Genomic DNA, 20,894 nt, shown 5'->3' with positions numbered 1-20,894 from the left:
ATGTTTTGGTATGAATAAAGTAAATCATTTCCTCGCCATCTTGGTATGGTGACAATAATGTATGTTCTATGTTGTTTCTCTATATGTATCTTATTATTTGGTGAACTTGGGTAATATTTCCATTCTACATTTTGGCACCATTGCCTAAGTCCGAATCCGGAGTTCGTTGGCAAGATAGGATAGAGTAATGGGAAGACCTTTCCTACCACGTATACAAGTAACAAACAGTGATGGAGAAGAGGAGGAAATAACCAGAGAAGATCAATTGACACACGATTTGGTGAGGACCTGGGAAGTTGTGGTCAATTAGTACATGCAGAGGGAAGCCCGTGAGAGAACGGTTCTTGAGAGCACGATACATGATGAACTTTCGGTGCCATCAGTGGTGTGCAATCTACTTGGACATATTCCTCGCTTGTTGGCAAGAAACTTGGTATGTCTTGAGGAAGAAAGAGCCGAAATAGAAAGGGAACGAAGGATGCGACAAGTGCTCTAGCAGTTCGCTGAAAGGACACGGGAATGCAACTTGGAGGAGCGCGACAATCCTAGGAAGGGAAATAGACACTAAACCAATTCATGCCCCTGATTCCAAACAAATATCCGAGGCGGGTACCAGAGGATGAAATTGAGGAAGTCGCCTTGAGGACATTATGTCTCCAACAGTACGAGGAAAGACGTAATTTAAGGGGATAGGGGGACCCCATCCCAATCCAAGAAGGGTTGATTGAACATACAATTGAATGAATAGCCAATTTGTCTATCTTTGAGATACCAGGAAGGAAGTTTGGGTGCAGAAACTTGGAAACCCCTACACGCAGAGAACTTTGACATGAACAAAACCTAAGCATAGCAAGAGATACTGTTGGGTTGAGCAATCATGATTCTAGCCCGTCAAGAGGGAGCTTCTCATCCGGAGTAAGTGTTCCATCAGAAAGGAGTGTTTCGTTAGGAGGGAGCATTCCATTAGGAGGGAGCATCCTATTAGGAGGGAGCTTTCTGTCAGGAGGAAGTGTTTTGTCAAGAAGGAGCATCCCATCAAGTGGGAGCATTCCATCAGGAGGGAGTGTCCTGTCAGGAGGAAGCATCTCGTTAGGAAGCATCCTGTTAGGAGGGGGTGCCTCTCCAGGAGGGAAAAGGGCAACAAAATGGCAATGGATAAACAAAAATTGCCTTGATTTACCGGGGATGGTTCGAAGGGCCCTGCATGTCACTGTAAAATATGCATAACCATATGGCAAGAAAATGGAGAGACTGATGTGAATGAATGGCTAAAAGCAGTTCCCACCAACTAAGAGGTATAGCCATCGCTTGGTACACAGATTTGAAGGCATGCAAGAAGAACGCATGGAATAATCTCCGTACAAACTTTGGAGAAGAATTCAGTTTCCTTAGGGACGATGATGAAATAGTGACATAGATTTATAATACAAGGCAAGGAATTGGTTAAAGCCTATAGTAGGAGGCTGAAGGAATTGATAGGACAACTTGACAACAAGCCTGTGGATGGACTGAAGAAAAGGTGGTTCATTGAAGGATTGACATTCTCCCTAAGGAAAAAGATGAAAATAGTTACACCATCAACCTTTGTGGATGTGTGTGCTCGTGTAATGGACATAGAAAGTGAGAACAAAACCTCCAAGGCTAGAAGGCATGAAAGCGGGAGTAAAAGTTCAGAAGAAAGTGGAGATGAATCCAAGACCATCCAAGTCTTGAGAAAGGACATGAGACGATTAATGAAGGAGGTAACAAGAAGTAATGAAGAGAAAAAAGAAAGGAGGGCCCTACAAAAGGGACATACCCACAGAAAGCATTTTGTGAGATTTGTTAGGTGTTGGGACACGCAATCAAAGATTGTCCCTACAATCTAAAAACACAGAACACACAATTATTCTTCATACAGGGAGAGCAATCCACACCACCCTCCACCCCTCCAAGGAACATAGATATAGAAGCCTCACTGGAAGGATATAGAAATAATAGAAGAGGGAGTAATAACAACAACAATAACAAAACACCTCAACTAGCAATCCAATATGATTCTAAGGGAAGACCTCTGATCCAATCTAGGAGGTGCTACGAATGGGGGCATTTTGCATGAGATTATCAAAATGGAGGAGGAAAAAATGGAGGAATGTTGTGTGAGTGTTGTCGACTAGGCAATCACGAGGATGAGAATTGCCCCAGGCAAAAAGGGGTGACCATGTTGGATATTGAAGAACCAGAAAGTGAAATCCTTGCCATCACAAGGATGCAAGCTAGGAAACTTGTCTACCCAGATGCTACTATGGAGAAGGAAAGATTTCATGAAGCTGGGAAAAACATTCAAGATAACATGCCAGCAGAAGGGAAGGCAAGGCCAGATAAACTTCCTACCAACGGGGGTGTACCAAATATCATGAGACAAGTACTGGAGACCACCATCCTAGTGAAAATTGCTGATTTATTGGAAACATTACCTCAGCTACATGTAGCATTAACGCAAGGGGCAAACATGAGAGGGATACCCTTCAAAGAAGAGAAGAAAGAAGAAACATAGGTCAAGAAAGAAAACAACACCCTATTCACTATAGGAATGGGGAGGACACCAATAGTTGTGGAAATGGAAATTATTTTGGGGTGTAAACCTTCAAATACTATTGTTGATGGAGGCTCTAGCGTAAATGTCTTATTTGAAGAAACATGGAAGGCAATAGAGAAACCCACACTCTGGCCACCTACATTTCAACTAGTGGGAGCAAACCAACACGAAATCAAGCCAATAGGAACCTTGATGGGACAAAAGATAGTAATCAGTACACACCAATTCTTCCTTGATTTTGTGGTTATTACTCTAGAGAAAAAGGGGTATGATGCTTTACTAGAAAGAGGATGGCTGGTTATGACCAAAGCTACCCATAATTGGAAACAAAACACTCTATCCATCAAGTTAGAGGGCAAGAAGTACACCATAGACCTGAGGACCCAGTCTGTAAGTTAGGACATGGCATTGGATTCAGAAGCAGAGGGAGAAGACCATTAAGGGGTGGAACTAGATGAGGAAGGGGTGCTCAGACTTGGGGAATGCTCAAAAGATGAAACAAGCTCCCTCAATGGATTATTTCATTGGCAGATGGGAGACTATGAAGTTTTCCAACTAGAATGTAATATGTTGCAAATCCAAGAATCGGAGTTTGAAGAAAGGTATTCAAAGGGTTATGAGGAATACAGAGAGGGTACACAAACCCTTAGTAGGACACTAACACACATATTTCACGAGGAGGTAGAATACAAGGAGGCCAAATTGTAGACGATAAACCTTGGGGAAAAGGAGCAACCCAAGGAGATTCTGATAGGGGCTGGGACCTAGTGTTGAAGGCGACAACTTTTAGAATCTTCGTGGAGTACAAGGATGTCTTTGCTTGGATGTACAAGGACTTGAATGGAGTACCCCCAGAGTTGTGTGTCGATCGGATACCACTGGTACTTGGAGCAAGACCAGTACGAAAATGACCTTATAGAATGAATAAAAACTATGTAGCCAAGGTCCAACAAGAAATCACAATTTTGCTAGAAGCAGGGATAATATTCAAAGTACAAACGAGTGAATGGCTATCTCCTATAGTCATATGATTGAAGAAGGATGACAACCAAATTCGGATGTGTTGATTTCAGATGTCTAAATGTGGTAACTATAAAAGATCTATTCCCTATCCCCTTTACTGATAGCATCTTAGAAGAAGTGATCAGCCATGAAATATACTCTTTCATGGATGGATTTTTAGGATATAATCAGATCGGTATTGCGGGGGAAGATAAGCTAAAGACTACATTTGTGGTTGAAGATGGTGTATATGCCTATAATAGGATGTCATTTGGGTTGTGCAATGCACCAACCACGTTCCAAAGAATCATACTACGCATCTTTGACGACATGTCGGTAGGAAACTTTAAGCTTTCTTGGATGATTGGTCTGTCTAGAGTGGGAAGGAGCACCACCTCAAAATTATTGGCGAATGCATGGATCGATGTCGAAGAGCAAGGTTGGCCCTGAATCCGAAGAAATGTAGATTTATGTTTCCATAAGGTAGACTTCTTGGTCATATCGTATGCTAGGAAGGATTGAAGACAGATCTTGACAAGATCAGGGTCATTCTAGATATGGAGGCTCTGTTAGATGTAACAGGTGTCAGATCCTTCTTGGGGCATGTGGGGTACTATAGGAGGTTTATAGAAGGATTTGCGAAAGTATCTTTATCCATGGAAAAGCTAACGATAAAAGGAGAACGATTTTGTTGGGAGGAAGAACAGGAGGGGGCTTTCCAAGAATTAAAGAAGAGACTAGTAGGAGCCCCGATCCTCGTATACCCTGACTGGAATAAGGAATTCCATGTCCATGTGGATGCATCCAACCATGCAATAGGTGCCACTTTGGCACAGATTGGGAAGGAAGGAGTAGATCACCCTGTGTATTTTTGCAAGTAGGTCACTATCAAAAGCAAAGCACAACTACAGTACCACCGAAAGGGAAGCTTTAGGTATGGTTTATGCCATATAGAAATTTAGACATAACTTACTAGCTATGCCATTTACATTTTTTGTTGACCATCAAGCACTAATGTACCTAGTAAACAAGCCGGTGATTCAAGGAAGAGTAAGTAGATGGTTAATCCTATTGCAAGAATTTACCTTTGAGATCATAGTCCGACCAAGAAAAACTCATGTAATTGCTGATCGATTATCTAGATTCAAGTAAGGAGAAGCCTCTGGCAGTGAAGTGAATGAAGATTTCCTAGATGCAAACCTATTTCAAATTGCCGTGCTACCCTAGTGGTACGAAAGACTGGACAATATTTGTCAACAACTACCTTTCCATGAGAGATGTCAGCAACAAAGAGGAGAAAGATTGCACTCAAAAGCAACACATTCCAGTTGATCGAAGGATTATTCTACAAATTGGGACCGGATGGGGTATTAAGGAGATGTGTCATAGAGGAAGAAATTCAAGGAGTATTGAAAGAATCCCATGAAGGATTGGCAGGAGGTCACATGGGACTTGATACAACCACAAGAAAGGTTTTATTGGCGGGAGATGCTAGGGAATGGGTGTTGAGTTGCAACACCTGTCAGAGAGTTGACAAAACCTTAAAAAGAATTTCATGCCATTGTTTTTGTCTCAACCACAAGAATTTTTTGAACGCTAGGGGTTGGACTTCATGGGACCCTTACCCGTAAGCAATACCCGTCAGTGTAAGTAGATAGTGGTGGCAATGGAGTATCTTACAAAATAAGCAGAAGTTTGGGCTCTACCTGATAACATAGCTCTCATTATCACCAGATTTTTGTATGAACAAATAGTAACCAGATTTGGGATTCCACTCCAGTTGACGAGGTTTAGATGGGTGCATTTTGTGAATCACACCATCAGTGTAATGACAAATGAGTACAAAATCTTTCATTCCTTTTCCAGTCCCTATTTCCCAAGGGCAAATGGTCAGGTAGAATCCATGAATAAAATATTGGTGACATTGCTCTACAAGACCTGTGGAGTTGAAGGACAAGATTGGAAAGAACGACTTCTGGTGGTGGTGTGGGCATATAGAACTATGTATAAGGCCACCTCTAGAAAAACTCCCTTCCATCTAATGTATGGGCAAGAAGTTGTGATACCAGTAGAATACACAATACCAAGCTTAAGAATAGCGATACAACAAAGGCTAGGGGATGAAGAAATTTTAGGAGAAAGACTCAACGCCTTAATAAAACTCAATGAAAGAAGAATACTTGCTCAATGGGTGACAGAGGTAGCACAAAGAAGGCACAATATTTGGCATGATGGGCATTTAGAAGGGATGAATTTCTAACTTGGACAGTTGGTACTTAAATATATGGGAAAAACGAGGTCAAACCAAGAAAGTTTAAAGCAAGATGTTTGGGACCGTATAAGGTCTTGGAAGTCAAAGATAATGGAGCACTAAGTTTATCCACCTTGGATAATGTACCCGTAAAAGACCTAGTGAATGGGTCAAAGTTAAAACCTTATAAAGTGAGGACAAAGCCTTTGGCTATTCGGTTCCTAGAAATACAAGGTGTTAAAGAGGAATCAATACTAAGAAACCTTCCAAGCTTGAGGGGTTCAAGTGTACAAACAAGAGAGTGCTGTATAAAGATCGGAGGAGGCATGTAGGAGAAGCCTTAGCCGTATGGGAGGAGGCAGGAGACACCGTACGACAATCAATGCAGGTATGGAAGGAGGGTAGCGTACAAGAGGAGGGAAACATACGAGCATTAGCCGTACGAGTAGCCATCGTATGAGCAATATTTGTACGAGTTGCAAGGCCGATTAAAATATGAACAGGCAGTTGGTTGGGCATAAGTATGAGTGCTAAGTAGAGGATAAGTATACAAGGGAAGGTAGAGGCGTGGCAAGGAATTGGGAACATAGAGGGAAACCAAAACACATATAAGATTTATAGACGTGGCTAGAAGGAATAACTGGGTGAAGGTATAAACATGGTTGGCAAATTCCAAAAAATGGTAAAGTTTGGGGAACCCTAGCAAAGGAAACATCATTGATTCCAAGAAGAAAAAAAAGGTCTTGCAGGTGAGGAAGATGGTAACTAAGGACAAAGGAAAAATCACAGAAAGGATATAGCCGAAAATGTCACCTTTGAAAGTGTCATGGGGAGCGAATGCCACACCTGGTGGGAGCATGTAGATGATGACCATCCGCTCAAGGAGGCCTTGCAGAAAGCGGAGGTAGACAAAATTATTTCCATGCCTATGTTTGATTTAAGAGAGTTCAAACCAATATTGCGTACCATGGTGGCAGGCTATGATAAAAAAGGTGAATCAATCAGTCATCCAGTATCTACATCAAAAACTAACAATCTCCTACTCAGCGAAGGAAATAAACAAGGTTTTGGGGGTCCCTAGCAGAGGACAACAATTGGTAAAAACCCTAATGATAGTAGAAGAGAAGAAGAAATGGTTGTGACTAATATGCAAGAAGGATCTCACAAAACAAGAATGGGAAGGAATTTTGAAGAATAGTAGGGTCAAGAAAATCTTCATCGCCAATAATGAATGGCGATGCATTGTGGACTTGGTGAAAAGTAAACTCACAGTAGGAACCCAAACCTCATATATTTCTCTCTGGATGTTGCCTGTGGTTGACGGATAATATAAGGGGCAGGCGTACAATTGGGTACAATTTCTTTCAGAAAGACTTCAATAATTCATGGAGTTAAAGCACAAAGCATTCTACATGCCCCACCATGCATGGCCCTATTCCTGGAAGCAATGTGGACTCAGGTGGACAGTGGGCATAGAGGGGCATTGATTCCAGTCAGCAGGGTGGAATGCTACAAGCTGGCCATGACTTATTGGCTTTACATGGACACTATGGGATCCCATAGTGGAGAACCTTGGAAAAAGAAACCAAAACAGGTAGCTGCAGTTGAGGAGTAGGAGTAGTAGTAGGAGGCATCGATTGACGGTCAAGAAGAGGATGAGGAAGAGAGTTCAGAAGGGGATGTGAGTGACACAGATTCATCTTCTTCAGACTTAGGAAGCAGAAATCCGCCTAACTCACTTGAAGGGAACTCCTAGAGAAGTTACCTTCCTACCACCCATAGATGGGCCACTACCAACAGGAATATAAGAATCTGCTGAGATTTACCATAGTGAGAGTAGCGTAGTAGCCATGGCTAGAGACTAGAGTATGGCTTATGGTATAGAAGGAGTTGCGTCAGATCCAGGCGTAGGGGAGGTGACTCATGGTTTTGGTATGATGGCAGTAATGCATAAAGATGTCCCAGAGCAAAACAAGGAGGACAACCTAGTAGAAGGGGATAGCGGTAAGTGCTGACAACAAATCCTGCAATGGGGGGCCATCGGATTGTTGTTATTGAGGGCAACGCAATTGATTCCCCTAGATTAGCACACCCGCACTAAGGTGATAGACTTGAGATGCCAGACTAAGTGCGCACATAAGGTGAGGCTACAAACACCTTTAGGCCTTGAAGTAGTTCACCTGGTTGCTTTGATAGTGCAATTTACAGAGGCATTGGATACTTGCTACCAACAGGAGGAGGAGATTAATGCTAGGGAGGATATGCCTATGGAAGGTACGGTCCTTGATGAGGCTGACAAATTGCTTGAGGAAGAAGGGATGGTATCTTCATTGATCCCCATAGAAAATGAGGATTCAATAGAGATAAGCGAGAGGGTGGAACCATCTACACATTCTCATTTATAGCCAAGGTAGAACTATTTCTTACTGAGTTGTAGGCTATGGGACATTCCACCAGGGAGGTCATGAAATAGATGAGATCTCGGAATATAGAAGCCATGGTGAAAGCAACGAAATCATTGGCAATATTTATGCATAATTGATGCCATATAGATTGGGAGCTGTTACAACAGAGTGGGTATAGGAAGGAGGAATTGGTTGCGGAGTGGACAAAGCAGTACACCATTCCTTTTGCCCGGGAACAACCACGTCTCATGGAGACCCTTGCAGACATGGAGGTTGCTTTTTGCAGGACCTACTTGGAACTCCAGTAGGGAAAAATATTGGCTAAGGAATGGGAGATGGAAAGGACTACTCTTGAAGATAAGTGGAAGGCCGAGAAAGCTGCCATGGAAGAGACCTGGAGAATGGAAAGGGCTGCCTTGGAGAACAGGATCGCCACAATAGAGGCAAAGAAGATGGATGCTTTGCATGTTCTACAGGGAGTTCAAGCCAAACAGAAGGTGGCTGAAGGCAATCTTCGGTGACTCAAGTGAGCTCCGAGTACATGGATGTTTTCCCAACCTTCTTCTTGATGTCTCCTTTTGTTTTTAGTTGTCTTCTTTTTTTTGGCAGGATATATGTGATACGTAATAAAGTGATGTTCTAATCAGCATTAGTTAAGTTTGTTGGGTTGGGTAGTTAAGAGGCAAGGGAATGTGTCTGTTGGTTCTCCCAACCAATCGATTGATATATAAGACTCTAGAATATGAACATTGTACTTATGATGTTTTGGTATGAATAAAGTAAATCATTTCCTCGCCATCTTGGTATTGTGACAATAAGTTATGTTCTATGTTGTTTCTTTGTATGTATCTTATTATTTGGTGAACTTGGGTAATATTTCCATTCTACATCCTTGTACTCAGCTAGATGCTCCCTCCTCCATTTATATCTGCTTTGTCCTTTGTTCTTATAACCTGTAAATCATATCTTAATTACCAATCGATGATGCCTTTTAATGATGTACCTCTTAATGGAACTTGTAGCATATATGACCATTGTCATCGGTTTTACTAATTGTCTCTTTAAAATCAAATTGAAATTTTAACATCATTTTTCCGTATGCACTGATTATAACAGACACATTTGATTGAATGAGGCATCGAGCATGTATATATATAATCAAATTCTATATTCAATTTTAATCATATGTTATAATAATCAGAATTGTTTATGCTGTTTTAGCTATGTCAAATTATATGCTTGATAATTATATTGATTTGTGATTCATTTATGCTATGTGTATATTGGCATTTAATTTAGATAGGCATGCCTTATCTTAATTACTTGACAATATATTATTATATTGTTGTTGTCATTTATTTCTTATTTCTCTTTATTTATTTAAATATATATATTATTGATTATTAGTTTAATACTAATATTTAGTTGTATTATAAATACATCTTTTATGTTACTATTATATTTATTGTATTAATGCTATATTATATTATAATATAATATAGTATAATATAATATAATATAATATTATTATAATATATCAGTAATTTACTATTTCCTTTCATCATTTAACAATATGGTTCATTTAACAATAATCTATTTTATAATTTATTACTACTTTTTTTTATTAATTTATTATTTATTATTAGATCCTATTGGAAAGAGGAGGAAGGGGACATTAGACCTATTTGTTTTTAACTGTTATAAGGTAGGACATACTGGAAATATGTGCAAGCATATACTTAGTATTCCTACATGCTCAATTCATCATGAGTTAGGTCATATCACAGAGTTTGTAGAAATAGTCCAAATGTATTCAATGGTCATTGCTATAATTGCAACAAGTTTGGTCACAAGGCTAATGAGTGGAGGACACGACTGAACGATCAAAGGACATTTGTGAATTGGGAGAGTCCATATTAGAATGAGAATAGGTGGGATGTTACTTGCTCACCTTGCCATAATCATGGTCATATGGCAATTAATTGTAGATTGAGAACCAATAGAGGAAATGTTGGACCTTGGAGATCTACTAGGATGGCTTTCTTTCTTGTCACAACATTGGACATATAGCAAGGTTCCGTCAGGCAAAGAATAAAGGGAAGCAACCAGTAAATCAGTTTAATGACAAGAAGAGAAAGCAGATTGCTACAATTGAATAAACAAAGAATCAAATGAACTAGACATGGGTTAAGAAGAATGGGAATAAGTCATTAGAGGGGTCTGCATCTCCACTGGGTGCAGAGAATTAATCTACTAACTAAGCTTGCATTAGCTTAGGGGTTTCATTGTCAAATCTATTTATGAACCCTCTGGATTCATGTGCAGTAAGTTTTGTCTGCATAATTAGATGCATAATGGTGTGTTAAGAAATGATATGAAGTTTGGTTGTATGATGATACGATTTTCCCCATTGGGGATGAGCTTCTTTCAGTAAAGTAGAGCTAGGTTTACCCAACTGGTGAAGCATTTATTGCTGATGTGTCGCAATTTATAAAAGATGTTTTGACTTTGTTTCACTCACGCATTCAAAGAGCAAGTAGAGAAGAGACAAAAGTGATTTCCAAAGCTATTGAAGTAATCTAAGCTACCGAGAGAAGGTTTTAATAAAGATTTCATGCATGTATCTGAGCTATGTTCAAGTGTTCTTGAAGAAACCCTAGTTTTGTAGTCTTAAATGGTATTTATTGAATCATAAGCTTGAATTTGATACTGAGATCGTGGTTACTCCAATAGTAATTGATGTTATGAAGAGACCTCACCCTGAATTCAAGAAACACCCCTAGAAATCTACATACGTCGATCCAATGGATGCCCTTATCTAGCGAGCCCTACAGTGTAATTGTTGAAGTTTTGTAGATTCAGTTGGATGATTTCTAGTGTAGATATGCATATATATTTAATATATAAGAGATGTATATATATACTTAAATATATTTATATACACATCTATATTATTATTATTTATATATTTGAGAAAGATATATATATATATATATATATATAATGATTCTTATTATGAGTGGACATGTCCCATGAAGGGATATGTCTATTTGTATCTCATTTTCCATATAAATATAAGTCATTGTTGCATTTGGAGAACACATACCAAAACAAGACAATGCTATTATATTTACAGCGATCCTCGAACGTGGTACCAAAGCAAGTTGAAGAAGAAATGTATAGCAAATTCTTTGCCAGAATTGTACGTGGATGAGGCATAAAAACAAGCAATCACATTCTCTCTCATTCGATTGGAAGTGAATATAAGAAGTAGGATAGATATATCGATTGACAACATTCATGATAAGAAAATTATTGAGCAGTGGCAGCATATTTATTAGGAAAATAATAAAGAAAAGGATGACTAATATCAGATTTTAAGGGAGTTTGACAATGCATTGGAGGCAACTTTAGATGAGAAGCTCAGAAGATTGATGTTTAGAGGGATTTTGACACATTTGTTTGAAGGAGCGGATAGAGGATATGTTCTAGTTGATCTTTGAAGATTTTAATCATATTAGAATGAGAGGGAGTTTTGACTTCGTGTGAACTTTTGATATCATGCGTGTGACTACATGATTTAATGGGCCTGCCCCTATGTACATCATGAGGAAGTGACAACTTCCAAATGATCATCAGTTGTATTTGCATAAGTTATTGAAAGGTGATGATCTTACAATTACTTAATTTTCTATTGTGATGGATATCTTATGATGTCTATGTAGATCATGATAGATTATATGTTGCATGGTAGATGTTTATATGGTAAGCATCATGAGAATGCATGTGCGCATACCTTATAAACATTTTTTGAGTACACGGTGAATGTTATGCAAATTGATGTTTCGTAGGGCCATTACACAGAGTACTTGGTGAACATTATGCAACTTGATGTTTTGGAAGGCAATTACTCATAGTACTTGGTGAACATCTTGCATCTCAACATTCTGGAAGGCCATTACTCAAAGAGTACTTGGTGAATATCATTTGTTGATATTCTGGGAGACTAATACTCATGTGAAAGATCCCTGATAGATGCCCTTGCTGATCTGCTGTAGTTTTTAAATTAATAAACTATATTTTTCTGTGATTTCTTTGATGGTCTTTGAGAATAGACAGAATTTGCAGAAGGTTTTGTTTTTGTTTTGTGATTTTTGATAGTTTTCACAATAGTAATGAATAATGAACAATAAACATGAGAGGAGACTGAAAATAAATAAGAACATAGAGCCAAATTAGAATTGCTATAAATCGTACCAGGCAGATTTCTGATTTATAAAGCCAAATAATAAATTCAATGCAGTTCCAAGGAGCTTACATCCAACAATGATGCCAAACTGCTGCAAATGGCAGCCGTAAGACTGCAAGGAATCACGTCCCAGCTGAAAGAATCAATCTGTAACGCTGAAACCATAAATCTGCAACCTGAATCCACAATAAAGAATGGTGTACTCTATCCCTGATAACAACGCACACTGTCTGAAGAATCCAATGCCAATAACTGCTGAGGGCTATGTCCCAGCCAATCCAGAACCTGGGGTTTGCGTCCTAGATGAAGAATTGCTCTCTCAGAGCCAATTCACAAAAACAAGTTTTTCAATATGCAAAAGATAATAAGAAATTAGGTCTCCATCTCCTTATATCCCCTTTCAATTGTAAATTGAACCCTAAAGGGAAATTACACTTTTCCTTTTAAATAAAATATAATAAAATAACATTTTCCCAATTAAAGTCGTCCATGCTATAGGAAAAACATTACTTTATTAAAATTCCATAGCTGAAGGCACCAAAAAGTCTACAGATAGTAAAAATCATGTATAATAATTCGAGACCTTTCCAATGAGCTATAACACATAGGTGTACGTGATCAATTGAAGCCAAAATCTCCTTATTACTCCAAAATGGTTATATTATTAACCTTATTTTAATTTATTTAATCACCAACTTAGGAAATATTTAAATATATTAAAATATTTCCCAAATGGTCCCAAAAGGCCCAAAATGACCAATCAAACATGAATTTGACCTTGTCACCTATCTGTGACTGATGCCGGACAAGATGGGTCAATTGGTAGTCCATCCCTAAAATCTAGGGATGCTTCTAAAAAGTAGGAGACAGCCCCAATCAACCAAAATTGAGTCCCAATGACTCCCCTGCTATGTGCACCTCTGAGAGAACTGTCACTGAACTGAAAGTTCCTCCTTAAAAAATAGGAATGCCTCCTAAAAAATAGGAGATGCACTCTAAGTCTCCAAAACGTTCGCCGAGGTCTCAAAATGCCTCCTAGACCACTCCTAGTCAATCCCTACAAATTAGGAATCCCTCCTAAATTGTAGGAAACTATTGTCTACTGCTCCAAACTACTTGGGAAGCTCATGCATGACTCTCAAAGTCCCTGGGTTGGTTCCCTCTACGCTCTGCTGGCCTATGGGAACCAGATAATAGACCAACCCTGCTAGAAATGTTGTCACTAAGGAAGGGCAGAAATTGGGGACATGACATCATGATATCAAATGTGATATCAATTTTTTTGAATACTTGGTGAATATCAAATTTTGATATTTTGGGAGACCAATACTCATGATATCAGATGTCAAAACTTTTTGAGTACTTGGTGAATATCAAATGCCAATATTCAAGGAGACCAATACTTATGATATCAGATGTGATATCAAACCTTATTTGAGTACTTGGTGAATATCACGCGTTAATATTCTGGAAGACCAATACTCATGATATCAAAATGTTACTTAGAGTATTTGGTGAATATCATGTGTTGAGATTCTGGTAAGACTGATACTCATAAAATGGTGGATATCTTCTAATCAAAGATATCCTTAAACTTTACCATTCCTAATATTATCAATGGTTTAAAATGTCTTGTGTTTATCCTCCCTAGCTAAGAGGGAGTGTTGAGGTTTTGTGGCTTTAGTAAGATGATTTCTAGTGTAGATATGTATATATATTTAATATATAAGAGATGTATATATATATATATACTTAAATACACACACACACACACACACACAGACACACACACACACACACACATATCAAATATATAAATAATAATAATATAGATATGTGTGTGTATATATATATATATATAGAAAATTTGTATATATATAATTATAATGATTGTTATTATGATGGACATGTCCCATGAAGGGACATGTCTATTCGTATCTCATTCTCTATATAAATATAAGTGATTGTGACATTTGGAAAACACATACCAAAACAAGACAGTGCTATTACATTTGCAGTGATCCTTGAATAGTAATGCATGTCGAGGACATAAGAGCTTATATACATTGCAAAATTGAAGACCTAAGTGCTATTGCTATCTTTGACTAATAAAAAGATCTTAATGATGACAAGCTTGTGTTGAAGGATAAGTATAAGGTTTTGGAGAACAAGGGTTTGACTAACAATATCCAATTCCTGAGAAAATCTGAAGACCAACAAGCTAGATATGTGATGAGTCAAGTTCACAATCAGTTCCTATGGTTGAGTAGGCCGTATAAGATCACAAAAGAGGCAATCTAAGCAATTACGAACTATTGTGCTACCGGCAAAGTTCTTATTGTTAGAACAACTAAGCATGATGAGGTCACCCAATTGACCAAGCCTAAATGGGATAATAGAGCTTAAGAGCTATGATTGTGAATGATATCACAAACCTAGTAGTGAGATTTGCATCATTTGTTATCAGGTACAAAGCATTCCAATGTAGTAGGATGAATAACATACCAATAAGCACTATTCTAACTGCATATAGAATGGTCAAGGAGAATGTTCATTTTGACTTGTGTGAAGCACTGAGCTAGTAATTATGCTTGAATTTGGAGAAGATTAAAACGAACAAGAGAACACCTTTCAAGTATGGTCAAGTGTTGATGGGGTTGTTCTTTTACTTTCAGAACTTCTTTCCAGGTATTGGAGATATCCAATGTCTGCAGATACAATGACAAGTGTGCAAATTAGAAACTGCATTAGAGTTCTAGGGAACAACTTTACTAGTGGGTTTGGGGATATCTCAAAGATTTCCAACCGAAGATGCATCAAAAGGAGAGGATTCCATCTGTCGGGGTGGAAAAGTACAAGGATTCTGTTTGTTTCATGGTGGGCAGTGGGCACTGAAATATGTTTGATGGAGGCAGTAGAACCAAGGACATCATGGATGATGCCATGGGATATGAAGTGGAAGCAGATGTATTGACATGTTATGTTGACTATGTACTGTCACAACCAAGAGATCCAAATACTCCTAGATTTAGAATCTATGAAGAAAAGAATATGGAGGCACATAGGAATCTCAATCCACTGGTGATTGAGAAGAAGATAAAAAAGGAAGTTGAAGAATTTTCTATTAAGAATGGCTTTAGAAAAGAGAAAATTGCAGAAGTAAGAGCTAAGCATGCAAGTAAACGGGCAGGAACATCTGGAACTGCAAGAGATAAAGAAGTGGAAGTTACTTCATCTATCAGGAAAGCCACAACCGCAAGAAGACTATGAATGAAACATTGAAGAAAGAACAAAACACTCCACCAATGAAAGTATATACAAAAAGCAAAGGTAAAGTTGCTAAGCCCAATAAGTTTGAGCCCACAAGGAAAAGGAAGGAATGTTAAACATCTATTTCTATGCCTAGGATTGGATGGATAGACTGATTTGGGATCCAGGTGTTGACAGGATAAGTGATTTTCTTTTCATGGATAATAATGAGTTGCTTCTCAGCTTGAGGCTTATTGCTGTTATTTTAGAGTGACAACAACAAATAGGTGAAGCAATGCTTCTAGGTTGACTTGGGATCCAAGAATTTTATTGTTTGATAAGCTGTATCCTAACATCTGGCTTCCCCGTGTGGCATATCCTAATTTCAAAGATTCGAGAATTAGCTACAAGGTAGCTTGGAGATTGATATGGGACAATGGTATTGGTTTGCATATTCATGATTGCTTGAGGACAAGCAATCTTAGGAGAGAGGACTGTAATGTCCCCTATTCGGGGTATTTGAAAGTTAAGAACCAATTTTATAAAATATTAAAAGTGACTTTATTATAGCTCAATGCAAATTGCTTAAAGTCATTTCTAATATTAAAACAGATGGAAAAGTGACAAAAGAGGAAGAAGATGAAAAAATAGAAATGGGAAACTGAAGGGTCAGAGGGCTGCTCCTTGAAAGAACAAAGAGGATCTCATTTCAATATGCTTGTTTTATGAATTGATTTCTGTTCTCTTAGAGAATTGGGGAAGCTTCTAGCTTTCAATTCTGAAACCTGAGGACGGAAACCCTCACGCTTTCTCAGTGGGTTGGACAGAAACCCAGTTCATCTCTTGAGGTGGCTTCATGATGCAGTTCACATTGGGTTAGAGGTTCTTGTCTAGTTTTCCAATCTGACTGTGGCTTCTGTTTTTAAGATTGGATCTTGTTATTAAACTGCTGATTATTGAATGCAATACTATTTCTGAGATTATTTTATCTGGGTATTTTTTGCTTAATCTGAAATTTATTGCATGAATTTATCTGTTAATTTATAAGTTATAAATATTTGAGAAATTTTGGGGAAAATATCCATTGGATTGGGGATATTATAGGGTCCGAAAAAGAAATCATGGGCAAAAAAGCAAGGATCTTGAAATAATAGGAAAAGGGAAAAAGTGTTTTCATTTATCCCATATTGATAAGGTGAGTGAAAAAGCTCTTAGAAATGCTATAAAAGAGATTGAAATGCTCACTTTGAGCATGCTTTGATACTATATGAAATTGGTGAAATTGTGGAAGATTTTCTCTAGGGCTCAGAGGACGAAACCCTTCTAAGCTGACATTCTCTTCTTGCTGTTGCAAGATACAGTCAGTGGAATTTGTGTTTTGAGCTTCAAGGTAAATCTTATCAATCATTATTACCATTGCTTGTCAACAATGTAATTCCCAGGAACAGTTTGAATTAAAAGTTTGAGTTTAGAAGTGAAGTGGCAAGGGTTTAGAAGAGATTAAACTGCTGTAGCAGATTTATCAGACTTTTCTAATCCGTCTATTAATGTTGGGTATGATCTGCCATCTATATAAGTCAAAGTTCTGTTGTTGGTTTTGTACCAAGCTGGAAAATTAGATAAAAGGTGTGAAGCCAGACTGCCAGTTCTTGTTACCATTTAGTTAGCATTAATCTGGGTATGCAAAGAGTGCATTGTATTTATTGATTAAGGAAAATAGAAATTTCAACTGTTGTTTATTATTCTCAGTGCTGTTAGTGCAAATTTGAAAAGTCTTATTATTTGTAATAGTTAGATTTTGGTAATAATGGAATAGAAATTACATTGTTAGCATTCTGGACTTCATATGCTTGGGATTCTCTTTCTTAATCTGTCCAAAATCAGAAATTAGAAATTATAACTGAGTTATCAGATTTCAATCCAACAGTTCGACAAAATTGAAAATTACAAAGAATAGAAAGGCACAAAATTGTTCAAAACAGAGATTGTCTCGACTCTTTACAATAAAAATAATTGTTTGGATTGGAAGAGTATCAAGTTCTGTGCATAGGTCATGTTTGTATATAAGCCGATCAATCCCTCTTCTACTATAGTAATATATCATTTTATCAAAAAATTGAAGATGCTTTGGAAGGGTGGAATTTGTATTTTCTTTGTATATTAAGACCATAAATTGTATTGTTGATGAGAACAAAGTTTTATGTAATGTCCCTATTTTTAGCAGGTTCTTGCAATCGGCCAAGTCAGTTCACCATAGCGATCCTCATGAGATGACAAGGCGTTTTGGGGGTCTTAGTTATGGATTTACTATTTTTAGTAATTGCTATTTTTGGCAGTGCAGTGGGTGGCTTAGCAGTTGGTCGTCACCTGCAGTTGATCAGGCTAATAACTGCATGAGCTCTTATTTATTTATTATTTATTTAAAGTGATATTTCTAAAAAGAAAGTTGAAAAGTTTCTAGTGTTGAGTTCTTTTGGGAAACTTCCACGATTTCTGAAGTGGAGTTTTATGGCAAATTTTGCCAACGAGAGCTTATAAATGCAAGCTCATTTCACTGGGAAAAACATGCTTGATTATTTATTTGATTTTGTGCCTTTGTGGCTTTTTCCTGGGTTCTGAATTGTATGCCCTTGCTGATGTATAACGGTTGGAAATATCTGAGAATTGCATTTGCAGTTTAGCTGCTGAGGTATAGCTAAGATTGCCTAACTTCTCTATTGTTCATCACTATAGCTGAGAAGTGTTTTCATTCCATTGTTGAAGTATAGTGGATTTGTTATTGGTTAGATATTTTCCTTACTATGTCTACTGTGGCTTGGAGATATCTGGTGTAGAAGGTTGATGTTTTATGCTGAGATTTTACATTGGTTTTGCTGACTGAATTAATAAAGAAAGGTCTGCATTCTTGGTTGGAAACATCTACAAATTCTGCAATTCTGGGCAATTCATTCCTAACGTCATTGGGGCTGTTGTTTTGGCATTTCCTTGGTTGAATTTTTAGGTGGAATTGCTACCCATATTATCAGCTGCTTGCGTCCATTTTTAGTGGATGATTTTTGACCAATTCAGTCCCAATTCGAACTACTTGTTCAAACACACAGGTGGGGCAAATTTCCATCAGAAATTCATAGATGCCCATACTGGTTGATTCATCAGGGCTGCGATTGCTCTTGACTGAACATCTGTTAATGCAGTTGGTTGTGTCTGGACTGGGAGAAATGGTTTTCAACATGCATCCTTGGGCTGTGAAATCGAGCTACAGGTTCTGAAATATTTAATTGTAACCCTTACTACAACACATATAAGTCTTTTCAATTTAATAAATTACAAGCATTGTTTTGAAAAAGTTTATTCTTTTGCAATTTATGGTCTCAATATTTACATATTTCAAATTATCAAAAGAGCATATATATATGATCAAAAAATTAGAAAACTTTGAAACATTAATCTGCTCATCAAGATTTGTTTTGGGAACCAGCTAGGGGTTTTTACATTTTATCTTTAGAAATAGCATGAAGATTACTGGTCAGCATCACATCTGTCAAAAGGGCTAATTTTAGAGTCTTGGCAAAGGCCTTGAAGTAGTTAGGACTTTCTTTCTCCCTTTTATTAGTCATAAAGTGACCAAATTGGGGTATCTTACTGTAATATCATTCATTTCTTGTTTTAGTGTCACTTTTATTCGTTTTTACACTGTTTGGTTTTATGTTTTTTTATCCAAATGGAAATTAATTTTTTTGATATTAAATTTTAATGGTAAATTCATGCAATGCAATTTTGCAGGCAAGTGTTTATGTGTTTCCAGTGTGTGGACAAATGGATAACAAACAATATGAGTACATGCCCATTGTATCTGCTATGACTTCTGTTAACACAAAAGTTAACATATATGGTGTGATAGCTGAGTATGAACAGCCAAAGCCAACCAAAGGATCTGGTATGATTAAGCACAACATTTATATTATTTTATTTTTCTGGTTGAATTTATATCTCAAGCAAATATGTCCTCTCACTTTTCTATATTAAAATCAAACAATTTATTTATTGGTTTGAAGTTACTTTTCTTGAACCACTGGGAGCCATAGCTGGAGCCTAAATATTCAATATATATATATAGAAGGGTCACACACATGTACATACATACATATACAAGTGGTTCAGAAAACAGTGAAGTGCAAAAATAACATTTTGTAGATGGGTGCCATAGCTGGAGCTAAGTATTCAATATATATATATATATATATATATATATATATATTCATAGAAGGGTCTCACACACATACATACACATAAAAGTAGCTCTGAAAATAGTGAAGGTGCAAAAATAACATTTTGTAGATGGGTGACAACAATGAAAATGCCATAGGCTAGTTAGAGGTGCTGTTCAAACTTCAAAGTGCTTAAGAGATGTAAATGAACAGTGCATTGACACAATGCATATTGGAAAAGTTTGCCAACAATATAGTAAAACTATTTTTATTATGAAATCTGCATGAGCCCAATAGCCACATCTAAAGTCTTATAGTGATGTTTATAGCTAAGTTACCAGTTTGAATTTGGGTTCGGGTTTGGAGGTATGGTTCATAGGTTTGGTCAAAGTTCTTATGGGGGTAGGGTCAGAGCTTGATTCGTCCATACAAAAACATATAATAATGAGAGAGATGTACATATTTGCAATAGTAATTAAGTTCAGTATTCACAATCATATTAATAGTCAAATGTTAGTCAAACTTGATTGTCATGATACACATTGAATTTAAAATTTAATAATAGTTTCTATAGTCAGTCATCAGTATTAAATATCATATAGGCCATCAAAATTATTGTCATCATCATCCATATTAGATGATTTATGTAGTGATATATTGGAAAAAACACAAATAGTGGCAATGGCACTAGCATTTGCAGTAACACTCTTAAGTTCACCAAGTGGCTTACAATCATCATCAAGTGCAGTAAATTGGGCAGTGGAAGCATCCAAGTCTTTACTCTCTGGCTCAATGTTCTACTTCTTTGTCTTCCCTTATTTGTAGGCACTTTGTTTGTGTAAGGGCCCTCAAGTTTGATAGCACATTCTCCAAATCCTTTGCCTTCGATGAGTGTAATCTATTGCATTGTATTAAGTGGATGAAGGAGCTTGTACACCTATTCCTCTCAAGT

At 37.5% G+C, this 20,894-nt stretch overlaps 1 protein-coding gene across 4 annotated transcripts in view; it reads left to right on the top strand.

Moving 5' to 3' along the window:
- Window positions 1-20,894, top strand: part of LOC149535144 (protection of telomeres protein 1a-like) — a 293,707-nt gene that overhangs the window by 7,081 nt on the left and 265,732 nt on the right. For 2 of the 4 annotated variants that reach the window (XM_089804783.1, XM_089804784.1), the window contains 3 exons: window positions 18,736-18,835; window positions 18,929-18,996; window positions 19,518-19,671. In XM_089804783.1, the coding sequence (XP_089660909.1) occupies window positions 18,784-18,835; window positions 18,929-18,996; window positions 19,518-19,671 (274 nt within the window). In that variant the 5' untranslated portion in view covers window positions 18,736-18,783. The remainder of the gene's footprint in view (window positions 1-18,735; window positions 18,836-18,928; window positions 18,997-19,517; window positions 19,672-20,894) is intronic. The other 2 variants (XM_089804786.1, XM_089804785.1) reach the window with 1 other exon arrangement.

The sequence above is a fragment of the Cupressus sempervirens genome, chromosome 10 (assembly GCF_028749045.1).
Source record: "Cupressus sempervirens isolate cs-2001-9-10 chromosome 10, ASM2874904v1, whole genome shotgun sequence".
Classification (NCBI taxonomy): domain Eukaryota; kingdom Viridiplantae; phylum Streptophyta; class Pinopsida; order Cupressales; family Cupressaceae; genus Cupressus; species Cupressus sempervirens.
The sequence above is the reverse complement of the archived record's forward strand: the minus strand, read 5'-3'. Positions and strand labels throughout refer to the sequence as shown.